The sequence below is a fragment of the Coturnix japonica genome, chromosome 2 (genome assembly GCF_054131305.1).
Source record: "Coturnix japonica strain WE chromosome 2, WE-NBRP24, whole genome shotgun sequence".
NCBI classification, from domain to species: Eukaryota; Metazoa; Chordata; class Aves; order Galliformes; family Phasianidae; genus Coturnix; species Coturnix japonica.
The window spans coordinates 138,408,215-138,429,847 of NC_140664.1; the positions used below are offsets into that span (position 1 = coordinate 138,408,215).

The 21,633-nt window shown below is 38.2% G+C and overlaps 1 protein-coding gene across 7 annotated transcripts; it reads right to left on the bottom strand.

The window, feature by feature from the left end:
• Positions 1–1,563: 1,563 nt before the first annotated feature.
• On the bottom strand, positions 1,564–18,314 carry GHRHR (growth hormone releasing hormone receptor). Of its 7 annotated transcripts, none has more exons than XR_014943275.1 (13): positions 18,179–18,314; positions 15,675–15,777; positions 15,021–15,128; positions 13,725–13,825; positions 11,510–11,607; positions 10,005–10,137; positions 9,042–9,195; positions 8,403–8,463; positions 7,626–7,706; positions 6,313–6,404; positions 5,586–5,715; positions 4,143–4,184; positions 1,564–2,521 (listed from the first exon to the last, which is right to left on the bottom strand). XR_014943275.1 is itself a non-coding variant. In XM_015852689.3 (13 exons), exons 1-13 carry the CDS (start codon positions 18,233–18,235, stop codon positions 2,399–2,401), a joined length of 1,272 nt encoding a protein of 423 aa, XP_015708175.1. In that variant the 5' UTR covers positions 18,236–18,314; the 3' UTR covers positions 1,564–2,398. The 7 variants fall into 7 exon arrangements, 4 of the variants coding, with proteins under 4 accessions (XP_015708175.1, XP_085395327.1, XP_085395329.1 ...); XR_014943276.1 differs by having other exon boundaries at positions 16,150–18,314; XM_015852689.3 differs by having other exon boundaries at positions 7,626–7,695.
• Between the last annotated feature and the right edge of the window lie 3,319 nt (positions 18,315–21,633).

The window sequence follows — 21,633 nt, forward strand, 5'->3', positions numbered from 1 at the left end:
AGTAGAGTTAAGCTAAATAAAAATGATCTAAATTCAATGTTATTATCTTCCTGAAAAACAGTGAACACTGAGTGGATTTTGGTTCTGTGTAACACAACATAACCAAGATTAAATTTGCTAATAATGTAATGTAATTTTTGCCACGTTCTCTGCATCTCACTTCTGTTCACATTAGCTAAAACGGTGCTTGAATGCAGCCAAATCTCTTCCTAATATATGTTCTAAAATGCAAATCAAAATTGTTCAGACAGATAGCTGGTATTCTTGATTCAGAGGGCTTGGAGGTCCAAGCTCTTAATGCAGGCTTCTATAAAAGCAGAGGAAAAGAGCCCCGAGAAATCTGTGCAGTTACGTGCCTTCATATCTATTCATAATGTGTCTATTTAAGCTCAGTGTCATCACAGTAATATTATTTCAGAGTTTTAGAACCTAATTACCAGCCAGAAAATCCAATTAATACAGTAAATATTTATAATAGCTAATATGACATGTTATACCACTGGTTGAGACATGGAGACAAGCAAAATGCCATCACATATTCAGAAACTGGGTGAGCCAGACAATGACTGATCTGTTTAGTAGAAGGAAAAAATGTGATGTTTTTTAATCTCCTTTTATCTTCCAGTTATAGAGCATGATGGCCTTCAGGGGAAATTTTGCAGTTAATTGTACAACAGAAATGCAGAAGTTGTAGGAGATTTTCTATACACAGATGTCTGTGGGTAGAGATGGGTAACATGCAGACTTTTTACTCTTAACCGCTTACTCTGGTCTCTCTTTCTAATGGATAGAGACAATGATCTGCTAAGGCTGAAACACCTCCTTTTTCAGGAAAGAAGACTCACTCAAATACTTCTGCATTCAAGTCTACAGGTCATTCCCACGCCACTTTTTCACATTAGCTAGATGCTCTGTATGAGTGAAAACCACGCAAATTTACCTCTGTTACTCACTTGAAAGAGATCATCGGCCACTCAGCATTTTCTTCCATCTAGCTCGTCTTGAACTTTTTTGGATAAAGGAAGGTAATAAACATGAACTCCATAGGTCCTACAACATAACCTGTGTTCTGTGGAGTGATGGAAACAAACACTTTCCACACTCCTTCAGACTGTCCTCCAACCTTCAGCACTGAACTGGAACATGGCTGTGTTATTCACAAGATGGAGGAAAGAAACAAAGAGAAAAACACTTTTGTTTAAGAGGAAGGATGACACCTGCTTGGCATTCAGCTTTCACGTGTAAACTAGAGCTCATAACTTTCCATTTTTTCTAGTTATCTACAATTCCATTACATATAATTATCTGGATAGAATGAAGGAGAAAGGAGAATAATTCCACCTGTTACTATCACCATTCCTGTTGCATAGTTGTACTTAGCAGCACACTGGAACAACCCAAAGAGTAGAATGAAAATGCATTGTCTGATAGTCCTTGCTGCTCAGTACCATTCAGCTTTCCTCATGTTTCCAGGCTCTGATGTTCCCTGCAAAGAAGTGAATCAATCAGCTCATCTACAGATTACAATAACCATTTGGGAAAAAATAAGATCACAAACCCAAATACTAGAAGAGCATGTTTATTTACAGGCTTCTGAATATATTACAACACTGCTAAGCACAACCAGTCAGATATGAGAAGATACTTAGCAATATTCCTAATGCTCCCCCAGCCTTTCTCTTTCTGCTCAGAACACATTTATTACTTTTCTTTTCAATTTGCTTGTAAAGAGCAGTCATTCCTTACTAACTATCTCATGGAGCCGTGTCTTCTTCTTTCTGATATTTGGCTTTCAAAAGACTTCCGTAGTTACTGGAATAACACTTGGATATGGGAGTGTATTTGTTTTTGCCATCGATATTGAGACTATTTCATGTAAAGGGAGAACAGAAGAAGAAACAGAAGGTTTTAGTCATGTGTTGCAATTTGACAGGGCATTTCATTTCCTATTTGCATCTCTACAGAGACAAAATAAAGAACAAAGGTTGAACATGCTTGATAGACTCCTGATCCCACTGTGTGAAGATCAAGTACTCATTTCCAGAGCTGGTCATGTTTGGTGTCGCTGAAGGGTGCTCCTGATCCTACTCCCTGACACATTATGCTATGCAATTCATTAGTAAAAGAATATGGACAGGGAATGAAAATAAAGCAATATCTGCATTTGCTGTGTTGTAATATTTTATCCATGAGAGGGCGATTTCAACTGGAAAGTCAGTCAATCCATCACTTCAGCCCTTGTAATGCAAGAGATATCTGGCAGGCAGAATTTCAGCAGAAGTGGATCTTGCTCCAATTAGCTCTCAATAAACTGTCATTGTTAAGGTTTTTTTGTTGTTGTTTGTTTTCCCTAATCAGGCTTATTAGGGAAATAATACTCCAGATTCTGAGGCTGTCTTCAGCACACAGATGTATTCATTTTTACTCCAGAACTGGTTGGCACTGTCCATCTTGTCCTTCTCCAAACTGGCATAAGTCCATATCTCTTACCGTGCCATCTCCGACCAATTTCCGTTTGCACCTCAAAAGGAAAGGAGAATGTTATTATGTGGTCAAACACCATTGAGCAGGGGAAGGGAAGGGAAGGGAAGGGAAGGGAAGGGAAGGGAAGGGAAGGGAAGGGAAGGGAAGGGAAGGGAAGGGAAGGGAAGGGAAGGGAAGGGAAGGGAAGGGAAGGGAAGGGAAGGGAAGGGAAGGGAAGGGAAGGGAAGGGAAGGGAAGGGAAGGGAAGGGAAGGGAAGGGAAGGGAAGGGGAAAAAGGGGAAAAAGGGGAAAAAGGGGAAAAAGGGGAAAAAGGGGAAAAAGGGGAAAAAGGGGAAAAAGGGGAAAAAAGGGAAAAAAAGGAAAAAAGGGAAAAAAGGGAAAAAAAGGGAAAAAGGAAAAAATGGAAAAAAGGGAAAAAAGGAAAAATGAAATAACTTGAGGTTTCTAACTCTGAAAATTATTTTCTCCACCAACAGAATGTTTTCTTACCTTTTTTTCAGTATATTTTGTCTCCTCCTTTCTCTCCCTCTCCCTCACCCTCTTTTTTTTTTTTTTTTTAAATTTCTAAACCATTTATTCCAGAAGTGATGCTACCAAAACCATCTGTGCAATTAAACACATTGTCTCCACATTGTTTGCTTTCCCCAATTACTAAGAGATGTCTTCTTGTTCCCATCTGTTTCTAGAACAGTATAATTTGCATCGAGTTCCTTAGTCTGCATTCCTGGATTTGTGGCTAAGAAACACTACTACTTTGCAATTTAAGATAGCAAGGGGGAAAAGCCACAAGCAATCATTTGCTTTCTGCTGTTGACAAGCATGTGTGCCATGCCTTGGCATGTTCACTAAACACGGACTGCATCCAGACCAGACACCAAATCCTGTTTTAGCATCTGAATCTCATTACAAATGTGTCTTCCCAGATTCTTAATAGGAAAGAAATATCTAAACTGAAGTGCTGGATGTCTGCAGTATCCATCTGGATCTAAAGCTAATGAGTCTATCATCAGAAGATATTAGAGTCAATTAATAATCTCTGGTGAACAGGAATATTAGCTGAGCATAATTCAAATATGTGCAGTCATAAACTCAACCAAAATGCTAAGTAGTGATAAAATATTTGAAGTCACTCCGTTTCAGATTTGATAAAATACTTACTAAATAATCATATAAATATTGACCATAGTTGATAAGTCAATTAAATACTGTTTTCCAGCTTAACCAGCCCAAAACTTTAGGCTTGGAGAATGGAGATCTAGTCTATACAACCCAGGAATCAGCTGTCTCTATCACAGATGATTGCACTTTGTACTTGAATCTTTCTCTGCATTTCATTGTTATGATTAGGAACAGGGTTCAACTCCTAAACACAGCTCTGACACCCTCAGGGCTGGTGCTCTGTGCCTTGGCATGCATTAAGACTCTCCTTTCATTGGAGCAACAGGTAGAAATTGTAAAGGATGGAACCGCTCGTTTCTCCACTAGATGGCTTCATTCTCATGAAGAAAATTGAAATGAAAATCCACTGATTCCTGTGTTAACAGACTATCCCGGAAAACTAAAAGGATTAGATTATCTGCTCGCATGATTATTAACTAATTATTAACTTCATAAATCTGCATGTCAAATCAGTATTTTAAAGGGTGTATTTCCCTTACCTCTTGGTTCAGGAAACAGTATAGGAGTGCTACAATAAAACCCTGAGGATGAAACAGAGACAAACAGTAGTTGAGTGTTATTACTGTTTGAAAAAGCCACTGGCACAGACTCCATGGAAGTGCTGTGCATGTGAGTCACTTAAATTATAGTGTTTTTACAAATCATGTGCCTCCAGCAAAGCCGATTCGTCAGGTAATCAACTGGTTAACTGCCTGTCATCAAAGTCAGTGAGGTCATAGAAATTCACAAGAATACACAATACAGCAAATTAACCGTCAAATTATGCTTACAAAAGTATACCCCTTCTACAGCCAAGGAGCTCATACAGCTTTTCTGTCAACTTCCATCTTTGCAATGGATCAGATGAATGAACTGAATGCATTGGTAAAGTTTCTGAACTAAGGTAAATAAGGGAAAATCCGAGGGGTCAGTGCATCTGTGTGGTCAGGTTTTCACTGAACACATCGCCTTTTTGTTCGGCTTCCTTTTTTCTTATTTTGTTAGTTAACAGTGAAGGGCAGATCCAGCTATGGAGGCTCAGGATTCAGTTGTGCAGGGGTGATTGTACAGGGTTGGCACAATGAGTTAAATCTGCAGAAGGACTGAACCAGCACAGCTTGTGGATTTCCAGTAATGCTCACTGACAACTGATGCCACGCAGCCACTTAGAGAGAGATGTGCTCCCTTTTGAAGTTTAGGTAGGATTGCACGCATCTGTTTCTTTTAAACTCTGAGATGCAGCACAGAGACAGAGAGGAAAGCAAAGGGAAGCAGAGTGCTGTCTTGCTTTTAACTCAGGCAATAAATCTACCTGGAGGGATATGTCAGGACAGCCCCAGTTGCTGTTCCAGTTGGCAGCAAGCTCACCAAGCATTTCATACCTTGTATGTCAATTCAAAGTACTTGGGACACCCTAAATACATGGAACACTTATTTCTTACCACAGGGGGAAAAGCACGTTCAGTTTCCCAGAGCAGCAGTCTGTGAGATATCTACTCCCAACACAGCTATTTCTTAATATATTTAAGCTACAAATGTATTCTTGGCCAAAGGATTGGAAAGGGGGCAGGACCTACAGCTTTGATTGCCTCTGGATGTTCTATTGTCAGCCCCAAATGGATTGATCTTGTCAGTGAAGTAAGGGAAGGCCTGTGGGCAGTTAGCAAAGATGGCTTTATCCTGTCTGACTTTGACCCAATGTTGAACCAACGCATGTATAATAAAAGCTTGGCCTTGTACTGGTGATCTGCAAATACACAGTCTAACATACATCCAGGCAGGATGCATACTGCATCTTCAGATCTGTATCCCAGAAAAGAACCTTGAGGAGATACTATCTTCAAGATACAGTTATCTTTTGTTTGCTTTTAGTTGTCACGTAAGAACAGGATTAAATTAGAAAATCTACAAAGAAGGAACTGAAGTTTCAGCAGTGACTTTACCTGAAAAGATCCAATGCAGAGCTCTAAATAAAGCCGAATGCTAAGGCTGGTATATTCCGGAAGAAAATTGAAGACAATATAATGGGTTCCAAATAATGGAATTAGAAGGAGAGTTGACCTTGAGAGGCGTCTAACAGGTGCCATGAGAAGAAGTAAGGGAATATTATTTTTTGCAGAGTAAAGAACAATGCATGCAATATGCAGTAATGATGAACAAAAGTTAGTGAGGAGATCTAAATATCTAGGTATTAAGTTCTTATCTCCTTGGACTATAATGCTAGTCAGAAAATATAATGAGAAAATAGCTGGAAAGACACTTCTTGTGCTTATTGCCTTATTAGCAAAACTATATTTATGACATAAAGTATATTGGCATTCACTTTTCCAAATGAAATTGTAATTCTGGGAAAAAAGCATGCAGTAGAATATATTTTGCTCTACTGAGACACTGAATTTTTTATATTTACTTGTAAATACACAAAGATTAATTAATACAATCTCCTTGTATAGTTCATGTCCATAGATAGACAACTCCAGACAACAATTTACTCCTTTGATAAGTTTCAAAGTAAATAAGATAGTATTGTGAATTTCTAATATTAAATGACAGCTAAACTGAGGCTGGTTTTGTCACTGGGCACGTACTTCTGTTTAGAAAAATTACGTAAACTTTTGTGATTAAATTAACTGGCAGTGGGTTGTTGTTTTTTTTTGTTCCATACACTACCTGTACTGAGATGAGTTATTGAAATTGATTTGTCTAGGGTCTAGTTTTTTCAGCAAAATTCTGATGATGTTGATAAATAGGACAAAATTGACCTGTTTAAGAATAAAATTGGGGAAAAAAAATGAAACGTTACTTTCTCATATTAAACTTTTCAATAAACATCATTATTTGCTTTCAGTTACACTGTCATTTGTATAGTTTCAATGAAACCTGTGGAAGACTATCATTATAATCATCCCTTTTGGCAGCATTCAACCCTCTCAGTAGGTTGTATTTTCAGAAGAGGAGATCAAGATGAGAACTTGAGAATTTACTTCTGTTAAGCAAGCTACTTTTGCCAGTATCTCATTTGATTCATATTCTTTGTAGCACATATTTTTATTCTTGTTTGAGCTGGCTGTTGCATTTCTTTAGACAGCAGCATTCATCCTTTTGAATATAGATTTCTACAAAGGTTGCATTTGAGCTGATCACCCTGTTCTCTCTTTACAGTCACGGAGAGCAAGATAACCCACAGGCTGTCAGATGGAGTTAGGGATCATCACTTCCAACCTCAGATATCAAATGAATTGCACATCAACAGCGCCTGTTTCTCAATGTTGACTCTGAGGAATGTTGAGGAATCTCAGCTCCAGAGCTGGCTATGGTCAATCCTAATTTGCAAAGTAAATTTTATCCAGTTTCTATTTGGCATAGCCCTGCTAAAGTCTATGAGTCAGTTTAGCACTCTGAAATCCATCAGTGAAACATAAGTACAGTCCAGCAGAGAATTAATTACTGTAATCCCCTGAATAAAATGTGGATGTGAGACAGAAAATAGTAAGCAGAAAACTAATTGTGGTAGAAATATCACATTTTATTGGAACATGTAACTATGACCAGTGTTCAAATTGAGATTATTCATTTGTGTTGTTATATGTGCCTTGTTTGTATTCATCTGTCATCCAATTAAATTAATCTTTAGATAGATGGTTTTAAGGCCATCCACTCTTAGACCAGCTGAAATCTCTGATTTCTCAAATTTAATGACAATTAGGAGTAAGTCATATGCCATAATCACTGTAGGCCCATCAGTTTACTCAATAAACACAAAAATCAAGAGCTACTATTATCATTATCACTTGTGAAAGAAATCTGTCACTACTGAAAAATTATATTAAAATTCATGGTTGATTCTGGATTTTTACAGTACAAATTCTACCATTCCTCTTCCTTATTTCTAAACTAAAACAGTTCTTTGAACAGTAATTGGATTTGCATTTTGAAGACTGTTCTTTCTTCTCAGTAGTGTTCACAAAGTTAGAAATACTTACCCCAACAGAAATTATAATAGGTCCTTTGATTAGCCACCAATAAGGAGAGTCTTGATTAATATCCCAGCATCTGAGAAAATACTAATAAGTTTAGAAAAGACATGTACGTAATCACTGCACTCAAGACCCCACATAACAGTGCCAGTGAAATTCTCAATAGATCTACTTTTTATGGAGGTGTAGGTATACTGCAAGTACTCAGATATGTGTCTGCTTCATACAAGACATGGTTTCTTATAGATTATCCTGTGCTCTTCAAAAAGATACAGAGCTATCATGAAGCATTAAAAGATAGCCAAGAATGTGATAGTTCCAACAAAACACTTGAACAGATGACAGATATAAATATACAGATTTGTTCTTCAAAGACATGTATTTAAAACGTGAAATATTTTGTCTGAACATCAAGGTTCAGAAATTCCAAATGTATTTTGTATAGAAGCTCCAAAAAAACTGCTTTATCATCCTCCTTATCTGATTGGAATCTCTTTTTCTCTTGCAGCCAAATTAAATATATCAACTTCCTGGGAAGGATGCCCTACACAATTACAATGCTGCTGCCAGATTATACTTTAGTAGATGGTGTAATCCCCATTCACCATGTCTATGGGGGAATGGAAACTCAGAACTCCACCACAGGCACTTATCTAAACTGTGATGTAGATAAAGGCCAATAATGTACTGATATTATTTTCCCATATCCATGACTCGAGCCTTCACATTTACCACTGATTTTAAAATATAACTCATCTGGTAATGTAGCAAGCAGTGACTTACGCTGTGTCTTCAAAGTAGAACTTTGCTAATATCCAAATAAAGGTGAAAAGTGTTGGAAAACCTGTCAGACAATTAAACAAAAAACTTTGTTTTTTGGTTTCATCAACTGGTTTCATCAGTTAGTCAAAATCATGTCCGTTGGAACCCTGCTGAGATGCTACTTCTCAGCCATTTTTGGAATTGGAATTATTCTTTGTGGGTCTCTAAATCTCATGGAATGAAATAAGATATAGCACTGACTATTTGGTGATCATGCATCAATGTGAAGATGTAGAGGGATACAGATGCTACTTGCACATAGCATAGTGATGCCAGGGAGGTCTGAGCCTGCAACTTCTTACCTACACGAACACATTTCACATATGTTCTTACCTTGCATGCAGATAGCACATTAAAACCTCAATTAAAACCTATTTCTTTCATAGGGACTTCAATGCTATACTTCTGAAAAGCTCGATTGCTCCTCACTTATGTGTGTGTAAAAATAAAAGCAAACTCAGCAGTTCAGTTTGATTTTCATTATTGACTTCAGTTAGGCAGGCTCAATTACATTTTGTTTGGTTATTTTTTTTAATCAGATGAATAAAGCTTTTTGTAACATCTTGCCTTTCATTAATCTTATGAAAAATCCTTACTTACCCCAACCAAAGAGAACCAGCCACCAGAAATATCTCCTTCCATGAGAGAGGGATGAGAGTAGTAGACAGTTAAGGTAAAGAGCCTCCACCAGCAGCCATATGAAATTGGTCATCATGAAGTAGTGACAGAAAACAACTGAGATCTTGCATTCAGTCTACAGGTAAAAAAAGTCATAATTATGATGTGACGTGGATATGTAAATTATATTTGCAGAAGTGTGGGATCTACAAAGCCTAAGGGTCTAAAGACCTACAAATGTCAAGTGTACTATGGCAGGTCTTAACAGCCCTTACAGTCTGTACTGTATTTTACTTTCTGTCACTGTGCTATAAATATACTTGGGTCTCCCAAGCATGGGATGTGTCCAAGCACATGGACTCCTTTCAATGTAGCTTATACAAGTAGACGGAAATGCTCAGTAGCCCTTGGAAATAAGTATGTTCAAAGACCCTTCAATTTCTCTGTTATCCCCAGTTTTAAATTTTGTGTGGCTAATAAGCTAATTAAGCTCTGTTTGAAAGCAACCTTGCTGCCAATGTTTGTCACTGGTTCAAAGCTAAATTGGTTGTCCAGTATCCTGCATATACAAAGCTTCGGTCAGAACACAAAATCCAAATTTTCCAGAAAAAAGATGTTATGAGATGCTCAAGATATCTTTGATTTTAGTCTGTAGGTCGTAGAAGAGTAACAGAATAATGACACTACTCTTTTCTACAGCACACCCTAGACCTGATTCAGTAGGATCAAAGATTGGCGAATTCAGGACAAGGACAGAATACCCACCCTTATGGAAGTAGAACACCAGAGCACGGTGCCTGAGGGTACTAATTAGTGTTTACCACCAGAAATAATAATAACAAATAAACAAATAAAAGTCAAAAGGAGAAATGGATAGTAAGTCCATACATAGATGGCATGAAAAAATTATCAAGCACCACAGTATCTTGCTTTCCACGTGCTTACTGTAGAGAAGCTGCAATGGTCAATGTCTTCCTCTTGGAAAAGGACAGAATCCTTAATGAAAATGGCAATAGCCTTTAAGATGAAGGTAAAAAAGAGCTGTATGTGGATATAATTTCTGGGGCAGCGTAGCCTCCTGGAAGAAAAGAAAAAAAGTCCTACTAAAGAAGGGTCTTCACTGACATCACTTTGATTACTACCATACCATTCCCAAGAACAGACATGCAGAGATACTCTTGACTAATTAGACAGTTGAACCTCAGTGAAGAGGGTAATGATTATTTAGCAAAGTTTCCTGCATAGCAAAATACTGTGGTTGAGTTAAATTGCATTAAATCTCTGTGTGAATTGCCTTTCCAAGAATTAAAGAATACTTCTTTAGCTCACCAAAAACTAACCATATGAATGAAATTAATGCAGACAATTGCTCTAAAACAATTTGGCACACCTATTTTAAATTCTCACACTGAGCCAATAGAGGTTATTTTTTCTTGTTGTTACTAAATACAGACTTTAAAAGCTGAATTCCCTTCAGATCCATTAATCTCAGTATCACCTACTCTTAAAGATCAGTTAGCGTGTGCAGAATTTTACTACCAAACAGAAATGCCAACCCCATTGTTGGCACTTCACTATAACTCTTTCCTCCCTGTTTCTAAGTCTCTTTCTGTCAATTGTTTCTTTCTTCCCCATTATTTGACTTGGTTTGTTTTCTCAGGGTCAGAATGGATGTCAATACACGTAATTGTTGACGTTCAGACATAGACTAGGAAGCAGAAGAGGTCAAGAAACTTTTCCCAGAGAAAGCTGATTCTCAGAGAAAAGTAAGAGGTAATAAATCTCTACTTTATTGTTTTATTTTGTTATCTTATTTTTCACTCTGCACAAACACGAGAAGTAAGCAAAGATTTGTAAAATAAATCCTATATGGTAGAAAGCATCAAATCTACACTGAATGAGAATACAAGCAATAATTTTTACCCCAAATACTCTAAAACGCATGTTAAAGTATCTAATGTATGGGCTTTCAGTGGGAAAGAAGTGTTACCAAATGTGTTAAATTCAGTCTGAACTTCATAGGAATGTTGTTTGTTCTAAATGTTTCAATTGTGATCTATGAAGTGCCACAGGAACACTGGCTCAGAATTGAGTTCTTTATTTTCCTTGACATAAAATCCGCTGGGCTCATACATACCTTACCAAAGTCTATCTTCATTGCAACTAAAGTAAGCAAACTTATCTTTTGGTTATTATTATCTGAATTACTGACTATTCCTAGCAGACAGTCAGTGATTATTTCCCAGTTCAAATTCTTCTTATTTCTTTGTCTCCCCGATAATCTTTATTTTCTAATCTGAATTTAATATTACTAAACCAGTTTTGTCTGAAAGTCTTAAATTTAATTTTTCTGAGTTACTGTTTCTATTACTTCCCTTTGTCTAATCATGTTGTATATAGACTAAGACACAAAGAACTGTTAATTGAATCAAATTAGAGGATTCACATACCTGAATGCCATAAGAACTGTCGCAGCAATAATGAGTGAGGTAATAGACACACTGTATCCTATAGTATAGATGATCTTTATCGTAGAAAAATAGGATTGCTGTAATAGAACAGAATGATTTGTCACATAAATTGAAGCCAGATGACAGCTGCTGTTCTGATTCTTGCAGTTTTGCTTTATTCGATTCTTCCAATCTGTTCAGAGCCCTGACAGCCTTTTTACCCTAATTCCACAGGAAATTTCAACTGAAATCCATCACTACTGTTTCTTTTATGAAGACCCTTTTTATGGGTATGTGAACATCGCACAGTTTGATAAAGAACTATTTATTAAGTTGGTTTCAAACCCATTCATAAGCCCTGAAAAGACAAAGTGAATGCTTTCAGCTTTTCCTTGTGGTTTCTTCACTTTCCTTTGCTCTATCTCCTTACTTATAATTTTATCATCTATTCCCTTTTCCATTAAAATAAATAAATATATATATAAATTAAAAGTATTATTTTTCTTTTCCTGGGGATGTTTTCTTTCCTTTTCTTTCTTGCTTCCATGTTCAACTTTTTCTCAGAGTGTCAATCAAAATCCATTTCAACCTCAATGGCAACTCTTATCAGACACAGTCTCTGAGGGAGCATTATCAGCTGTCATGCACAGAAACAGAAATCAGAATGAAGAAGCTTCAAGCTGTAGATCTTTCCCTTTTATCTCTTGTCTCTGCCTCTTGGGCCCCCATACAATATTCTTACATCCTAACAACCACGCAGCCGTGCAGTATAACTACCTACAGTTCAAGGTGAAAGATGGCATGTATTTGTTTTGAGCCCTGAGTTTCACCAAAGACATTATAAGCACGCTACTGGGTATGGCTAATTTCATTTATGTTGTGAGCACTTCCTGATACCATAGTAGAATCCAGTTGGCTGGACTTCTATTATTGGTCAGAGCACACTAGGTGCACCTTGCTTTTGTCTTTCAGTTTAGTATTTATTATCCATAGACAAGCACATCAGACTTTCTGAGACCACCTCTCAATGACAACACAGGGGCAATCAGAGGAAGCTTACACTTGATCTTGACCAAAAAGCTGACGTAGATCCACCATGGAGTTGTTAGCTTAGCCTTACACAAAATAGTTTTGTGTGTTCATTTTTAGATAGGAAAAGTTAAATGATCTGGAAACTGCACAAAGTGGCCTTTAATGGGTGGTGGTCTGGAAGGCGCTCCTCCACAAGAAGTGTATGAAAGCTGTGTTGGGCCTGCATTACTTGGCATCTTCCACTTATCAGCCATGGACAAGAAACTCAGCAAGTAACAATCCGAGCCTTAAGTAGATAAACATACAGAGCGGGACTTCACGTAGAGGTAAGTGAGTCAGTACTAAAAAAGAAAGATCTGGGGACTCATTAAGATTGTTTATTTTACACAAGAAATAGCAAGAAAAGAAAGAAAAGGATAGGATTTTTGTGCAAGTGATTTTTATAGAGAGCAGCAGGTACTGTGCCTCAGAGGCTGGGAAGGAAGTCTGAGTTTATCAACATGACAGCAATCAGCATGAAAAGTAATGGGAAGATGAGAGAAATATCTCAATGACAACATAAACTAAATATATGCAGTATTTTTTTAATCTTCATTTGGCACTATATTATTTTTCTTCTGCAGATAAATTCTAAATATCACTGAGTGTGTAAATCTAGCTGAAGCAATGTGTCATACACAGATATAAACTATGAAACATATTTTGTTTTTACTTCCTTGTTGATCTGAATATTTTATGTTACTCAGGGTGAGAAACCCTTTGCTCATCCTGTGCTTAGACATTGCTGAGTTCAGAGTAGTGGTGCTCTAGCAGTGTACTTGCTGTACTGGTGCTGCGATACCACCAAACCATCTTGCTGCTTGGTCTTATTGAAATTGCCCTAATGTATATCATATGAATATTTTGGAAGAGAATCTTAAGTGTTATATCTGTAAGTAAGTTCAACAGAACAGTGTGATTGCATGGAATTTGCAGCTGGGTTTCTTAATATTGCTCTCTTATAGCTGAAAAATAAAGTGTAGTTCCTCAAAATAAGTGTCCAGAGTAAAATTGGAATCATATTCCTTACTTGGTAAGATACTTCAGCTTCAGCTGAGTTTCCTTCCCCAGTGATCTTCAGGAATAGAAAGGAATCCTGTAACGTCACCACATCACTCACATATGTTTATTTAATTCAACTTACTTCTTCAAGTGGAATCCCATCTTCAACTGGGCAAGCAATATGATAGGAAGGGAATGGCTCTGACCAGCCTTTCTTTGTGCAGTTTCTTCTTACTATCCCAACTGAAAGAAAATCACTTATTTTTACCAGTGAAGAGCCACATAACACAGAAAATAAAAACCAGGAGATGTCTTTCTAGTGTGAAAGTTGTACTAAGAGAAGACAACCATGGCCATTGTTATCTCACATTGCTGACAGAACCGTACATCCAGGTAGTCAGGTACAAAAGTTTTTTTTTCTGGAGATAAACAGAAGAAAGTGAGAGAATCAGGGAGTCAGAAGTAGAGGTGAAATGGTAAGGAAGAAATCATAGGAGGGTCAAGAAAGCCCACTGAAGAAGACTGGGAGGCACTGCTACATCAGGCTTCTTCCTCATTCATTTCTCACCCCTCTAATGTACCCTTCCTTGCTCTCACCTTCCTTGGGGCTTACTTTTCTCTGGAGATCAGACACTGGAATAAGCAGTTTGTTCTGTGAGTATAGCACATTTCCATAAAAAGATTTCTGAGTCAGATGAAGGATAAGTGAGAGAATCCCAGAAGAGGAAATGAAAGTATGCAGATGAAAGGGACTTTCTTTATCCCCTGTTCATAGCTAGCAAGTGCTGAATGAGGCTTAGGTTGGGGTTTGAAGACTTTTTTTCTTGTGGAACTGCCAAATCTACATATTTCCTGGATGATCATTTCCTCCTTATGGGATTGCAGGTTGCTTCTGGCCAGCTTTATCCAGAGAGTAAGCATTAACAAAGGCATTAACTTGCATGGCCTTGTGTTTACCCCAGTACAATGCATATGCTATTTTAATGACTAGATACTGCTTTGTATTGCCAACCTTGGTCTTAAGAAACAATCAAATAATTAGTTCCTCAGGCTTACATTTCATCCCAAATTAATCAGAGCATAGATCTCACAAATATTCATGCTTAAGTTCTGACCTAGATGAGTCCTCTACTAGCTCTGTCCAAAATTTACTCAGCAAGATGATCTTGAATCCTGTGGAAACCAATGCAAATCACTTGACTGATTTTAGTGTTCTTTGGATCAGGATCTTATCACAGACTATGGGTTTACATGTGGCTGTATATCACGCATAGGATGTGAGATATCTGCTCAGCACCCTCCAATCTGATTGGAACTTTTGCAGTGATGCTCTGTTCTGAGTACAGGGGTAGTGCTTTGTCTTCATCATTCATTTTCAGATATGCTTGTCCCAGGCATGCAGCCCAATAATACTTATACAACCAAAATAATATATCACCTGGCTCTTCCATGAAGTGAAAGAGGAGGTTTGGGCAAGGTAAGGCAAGAGTCTCTCCAGCATCTGCCTCTGGCCAGCACAGTAATTTGTCCCAGGTTTTCTTGCAACCTCAGACAGAAAGTGAAATACGTTTTTAAGCATGGTTACATCTGAGCAAAATGGAAGATTTTTTTTCTAACTTCAACCCTCTGCCCCTCACATTTCTTATAAAAATTGTTTAAGTTTAGTTTTTGTTCTATAGTGAGAGATAAACAGATCAAGGCAAACATCTACTCTGCTTTAATTAGACCCATGAAGCAACAAACGCAAATTAGGAAAAGGGAGGGTGAGTTCTGCTGGAGGACAGACCAGATCATCTCAAGAGGCTGCGCCGTTGTTAAAGACCAGCATCTCTAGCGTGATACCATGACAGCACTCAGCTAGGGGAAGGAGAAGGACAAAGAAATTTCCATTAGACTGTCCATGTTTGAATGTGAACAAAATATTAAAGAAGAAAAATTGAATGTATGGAAGTAGATGGAAGAGGAGTTGAGCAGTGCCCAGGGATGTGGGACAGTGAATAAAACACTCAAGCATGCATTGACAGTGACTGACTCCTGATTCTGGTAGGGTGTTTATTCTCTATCATTCAATTCATCCTTCTCTAATGGATACCTGACGTTACATTCCCATGCTCCTCTGAGTTCTCCAGGCATTCAGCCTCCTTTTTCTTCAGCTCTTCTATAAAATCACATTCTGGATGGACATTCCCAGCAACCTACAGAAAGAGGAGTTTCAGCTGATTAGGAAGAAAGTTTTAGGAAGGATCTGACAAGACACAACTCATTTGCTGCCTGACTTTAGCCCCTACAAAATCTGGATCCAGGGAGACAGGCCACAGATATGATCAGGGAGCTGGAGCACTTTTCCTATGAAGACAGGATGAGGGAGCTGGGCTTGTTCAGCCTGGAATAGAAAAGGCTGAAGTATTACATCCAGTATTATAGGGGGAGATTATAAGCAGGTGGGAAATCAACTTTGATTTGATGATGTCTCAGCCTGACATCAGCCCAATATGGTCCCCATGGAACCATTTAATCAGTCTGAGCCATGCTTGATCCTGATTTCCCTCACTCATTTTGATACTGACCTCCACAGACTGGTTGTCTCCCCCAGTCTCCCCTGCCTCCATGCTGGAGATGGTGGGTTGGGTTCTGGCTCACAAAACCCACCCTTGTGTGCCAGGTTATCATTTATAAAGTAAATACAGCATAGAAAAAGTGTAAGTGATTTTCTTGTGCTCTTATTTGCATGTACTAAGGATACGGGTATTTCCCCCAAATCCTTTTTGAAGGGTAGAAATCAAAGGAATCATGTAAAAGGAGTGAAACTTTTTTTAAGAAGATCAGAGCTAATATTTCAGGTTGTCCTCCAGAAATCTCTTTGCTGATGTGGAAAACTGAAACTGCAAATAAACGCTGATGTGTTCCAAATAGAAGATAAATTTACAGCTGCTGCGTCCATTAGTTTCTGCATGGAAGTTGTGGCTTCACATAACCATGGAAAATCATGCAAATCTTGGTTGCCAGAAGACCTCGGCTGAAAGTTATGTTAGTGTGACAAAAAAAAAAAACCAAAAAACCCCAAACAGAAAACTAAACACAACAGCAAATCAACAAAAACTTCTTCCAGATCATACTCTAAAGAGAAATGCACGCAGAGCAAAAAAAAAAAGAAGACATTGATTTTAGTTATTCTAGGCGTTTTCATAATATTGTGCAAAGTTTGCCCATTAAATATTGCTTTTCCTCTGTTTTTACACATCAGGATGGCTCAGTATCTCCATTCTTCTCACATTACAGTAAAGATCACGCAAGTGATGACAGCAAAAGAAGCTTTGGTTTATAGAAGGTGAGAGCCAGCCTCTTAAACATTCAAAACCCCTCCAAAAGTTGACTTCATTTCTTCCAAGAAAAGCATGTTATTAGTTTGTGCAAACAATGAAAAGAGGTGGTTGTATGTCAAAACTATTTTGTAGGCAAAATAACAATTGTTTGCCCATCCTCTGTTACAATAAGATATGTAAATGCACAATATGGGATTTATATTATTCACTTACATGTAAACATATGAGTTTTATTCAGTGCATAATCCCAATAACATCACAGCTGTCATGACTATGTAGAAGAAAATGCTATTTCTCTAGTATAAATGGAGAACATTCTTACAGAGACCTTCAGTGATTTTACTGACTATTAACCTGGATCCTGATATTCCACACAGGAGCAATTACAATCTTCAGAACACAGGGAAGCAGAGACCGTCACATGGGCAACACAAATGAAAGCATAACTTCATGTGAATAAAAATATTTGCAGTCATTTTGCAGTGCTTTTTTTTCTCTATATACATGAAAAAAGAACTGCTGTGCCACTCCTCGAGGAACAATAAATCAGGGAAGATGTTTTGTGGGTTCTGATTCTCAAGGGAGAGCAAATGGTGCAGCAGAAGGGTAGCAAAAAGAAGATGCTGGAAACATCATCTCAAAAAAAAAGAAAATATTCTTCCCCCACTTTTCATACTTTTTCTGCTGTGTGTGTGATTCTAAATGCAGGTTTCCTAATCACTGCCAGAAGCAGAATATAAGCAAAACCTCTAAGCTGTCTAATGTCGTTGGATATTTCTAACTCCACCATAAGTATCTCTTCTTATTCAACTCATCTATTACCTTAGGTATCTGAGCTGCTCACGTTAAATAATATTAATACTACCAAAAAGGCAAATGAAACGAGAACTAATAAAGCTGCATATTCTGAAAATCAAGAAAACTGTCAAGGCTCATCTGATGTGACAGCTCTCCCCTATTTTCTTGTTACCATCTTTCAAAGCCTACACACAAAAAGGAGGATTCTGCCAACGATGTTTCTCCTCAGCAAGTGGTAAGAAAGCACCCAAAACACTGATACACAGATCCTACAAATTGAGTCCTTTCTGATGCTGCTCACACTTTTCATAGCTTCTTGCCTTGTTTAACTGCAATTTAAAACAAATAAAAAGAACAAAAATAACTGAACAACACTCATTCAAAGAAGTACAGTTGTATCCAATCTGCTTCAAGGAAAAAACAAGCAATTATTAAAAAACACTGAAGGAAAAGTTAATTTCATGCAATTACTCACAAGCACCGCAAGAGTCAGTGTGTACAGGACGCAGTGGTATAACGTGCTAGGATTCATGTTCCAAAGCAAAGTCAGACTTTAATACTTTTATCTTCCTTAGCATCTTTCACCTTCCTTTTGACTTACCTTTCTCCCATCAGTTGCTGATCTGAAGCATTTATCCCTTTGCACAGAAGTGACGTAGCAGCATGGTGAAGTGGGAATTAAATATTAACAACTCCCTAAGCTGCATTGAACCTGCTTTCCACATTTTAACTTCTCGGTATACACAAGGATTGGATGGATGGATCGAGTGACTGTTCCCAAAATTATCAGAAGATCAGCACCTCCTGGAGAGATGCCACTTAATCTCTCCACAACACAAAATAACTTTAGGAGGGAGTACTTTTCAAGTCATTTTGCCTTGCCCAAATTGGGCCAGCTTTCACAGGGCTGTTGAAAATAAAATTAGACCTCTGTTTCTACCACCATTTATTGTCCAGTTCCAGAGGATGAAGCTCTAGATTTACGGGTGTATAACACCCATCCGTGTTTTTATCATAGTCAAATTCCTTTATTATCTTTAGACTTCATTTCAGAAACTACATAATCTGGAGAACTAAAATATTCCCCTGTGGAGGGCTAGCATAGAAAAAGCAAACTAAACAAAAAATAATAAAGAACTCAGCCCATCGTGTTAAATTCAATTTTTCAGCTGGCAAGTTTATGAAAAAGAGTTGGTAAGAGAACTTAAAACTGCAGTCTTAATTTGTCATGGTACATGATTTTAAAATAACCTCTGGTAGCAGTATGCAGTTCCCACCAATATTTTGCTGATTACCTCAAATTAGCATTTGAGGAGGTACATTGCCTGGTTGTATGACTCTTCAGTAATAAGGCTATAACAAGGAGCTGTAATGCCTTACTTAAATTTAATGTCATTATATTCCCTGAAAATCCTGTAAAACCAATGGCAGTTGCTGTCATCACAGCTCATGCCAGTAGAGGCCTCTCCTTTCTTCTTCACATCCCCTCTTATCTTTTCTTTGTAGAGATTCCAGAGCAGCCATCAGGCTTCTTGTAACATGCTAACGCCATTAAGAATAATTGTCTTCACATTCAAGTGATGTCACAAATGGTCTTGGAGTATTGTGGCCTACAGCCACTTCAACCAGTGTTCGAATAAGACTCATAAGCAGTCCTGTTTCGTGTGAGTTATGCCTCAACATTACACAGGGATGCACTATTTTGGCTCAAGTCTTAGAAAAAGAATCGGTTGCCTACGAGTAACTTTTGGTGTATCAGGAATTTCCATTTCAGCCACAACATCTGTGGTGTTTATTCAGTGCCGTTGAAGTCATGCCTTAAAAAAAAACCCACAGAAGACATTGCTTACCACTTTCCAAAGTACCAAAGTACATAGGAAGCCCAATGGAAAACATCTGTGATGGTGTCCATTTTGCAGGGGCAGGGAGCATTGATACAGTGGGGTCTCGCTCTGACATCCACCACACTGAAACACTCACAGCCACAGTCCATTTTGAAAACCTGACTTTTCCGAATTATCAACGTTATTTTGCCAATCTGCAGCACAGACATTCCATTAAAATGAGTTCCTTCCTACTGTCGCTGTTCTGTGCAAATTCCCAGCTGTTTGTGATTAAGGAGAAGGATACATCTAAAAGAAATGGACTTACATGTCTTCTTTTCCATTAAAAATGACTGTTTTGTCATTGGAAAAAAAAAAAAAAAAAAAGAAAGGAAAAAAAAAATAAATAAAAAACAACAAAGTTTCCTCAGTAACTTACAGAACTTTGAGCTTCTTCATTTTACTGTAAAAGCACATCTGAAGGACTGGTACACCACAGGCACAGACAGAAGTTATCACTTCCAGCCTACTCTGCCCAAGCTTTTTCACTCTTGAATATCACCGCCCCTGCAAGCCCACTCCCACACTTCTCCTGTGCAGAGAAAACTGCTTGAAGCTTCAGTAATTACTCCATTTTCCCCCCACTTATTTTTCTGACGTCCATGATCAGTGTATTCCTGGGCACACCGTGCTTCTCTGTCAAGCTCTTTTGAGAGGTGGCAGATTGCCTTTGGGACAGCAGAGCTGGGGTGGAGATATTGAATGTGTGGTGAATTAAATATGCTTCTCCCCATGGGATCTTCAAAGGTGAAAGTCTGATATTTTCACAGCTCTCCCTAGGATTCTCTTTACAGAATGGCATTAGGCCAGTTTGTTCTACCAGCTTGCTTAGCTTGTAAGCTGCCAACGGCTTTCATAGCAGCTTGTAGCCTCCTCCCAACACTCCTACCTGTTTCTACACTTTTCTCCCTACACATACAGCAGCATCCCCCAATGATTGAAAAACATTTTCCCCACCATTTCTTTCTCTCTCTCTCTCATCTCTATTACAGTGACCTCACTTTCACAGAATATCAGCTCAAAGAAGGTAAAAAGTGGCTGCTTGTTTTATTCAAAACATTGTGTCTATGACTAAAATGGCAAGGAGGACCCAGGGAACTGCAGGCTGGTGAGGTTCACCTCTGTGCCTGGGAAGATCACGGGACAGAGCTTCCTAGAAGATGTGTTAACGTGTATAAAAGGGGATTATAAACAGGAGGGGAATCAACTTTTTACAAGGATAGACAGTGATAGGGCAAAGGGAATTGGTTTTAAGATCAAGGAGGAAAAGTTTAGATTAGATGTCAGGGGAAGTTCTTCACAGAGAGAGTGGTGAAGCTGTCCAGAGAGGCTGTGGATGTTTCATCAATGGAGGTGTTGGATGGACCAGGATGGACCAGGTTGGATGGGGCCCTGGGCAGCCTGGTCCAGTACCAGATCTGCAAGTTGGTGGCCCTGCCTGTGGCAGAGATGTTGGAACTCGATGATCTCTGTGGTCTCTTCTAACCCAAGCCACTCTATGATTCTATGATATGATTCAAACATAAACCACCAGAATACAGCCTAAAGTACATGAAGATTTTTAAAAGAATTAATAACATCTAATTGTCTCATGCCACTGGAAGAGTGGAGGAAACCCTAATAAGCATACAATAAATGAATATGCCAAGACCTTAAATTTTTCCTAAAAAAGACAATAATTGCAGCTTTTTTACTGACATTTACAAAATGAGGAGCTTCCAAAACTAGACATAAACAATTGAAGTTAAATAGACAAGAGTTCTGGGAAGACATTGCTACAGCTGCATATTTCCCATGGCTCACACCCCAAAAAAAGGTACTGGAATTCAGCACTGAGAAAAAAGCTAGAGTAAGCATTTTGCCCTGAACTTGTGGATCCTATCACCATGGCCAAAAGTAAGTGGAAATGGAGTCTGGACTGTTTTTGTGGTCTACCAGGATTAGACCCATGGGGAGATACCATCATGATGAAGTTTGTAATACTGAATTCAAATCTACTGCAGAATAAATTGGAAATTTCAGTCTCTACAGTTGTCTTTCCGCAGGC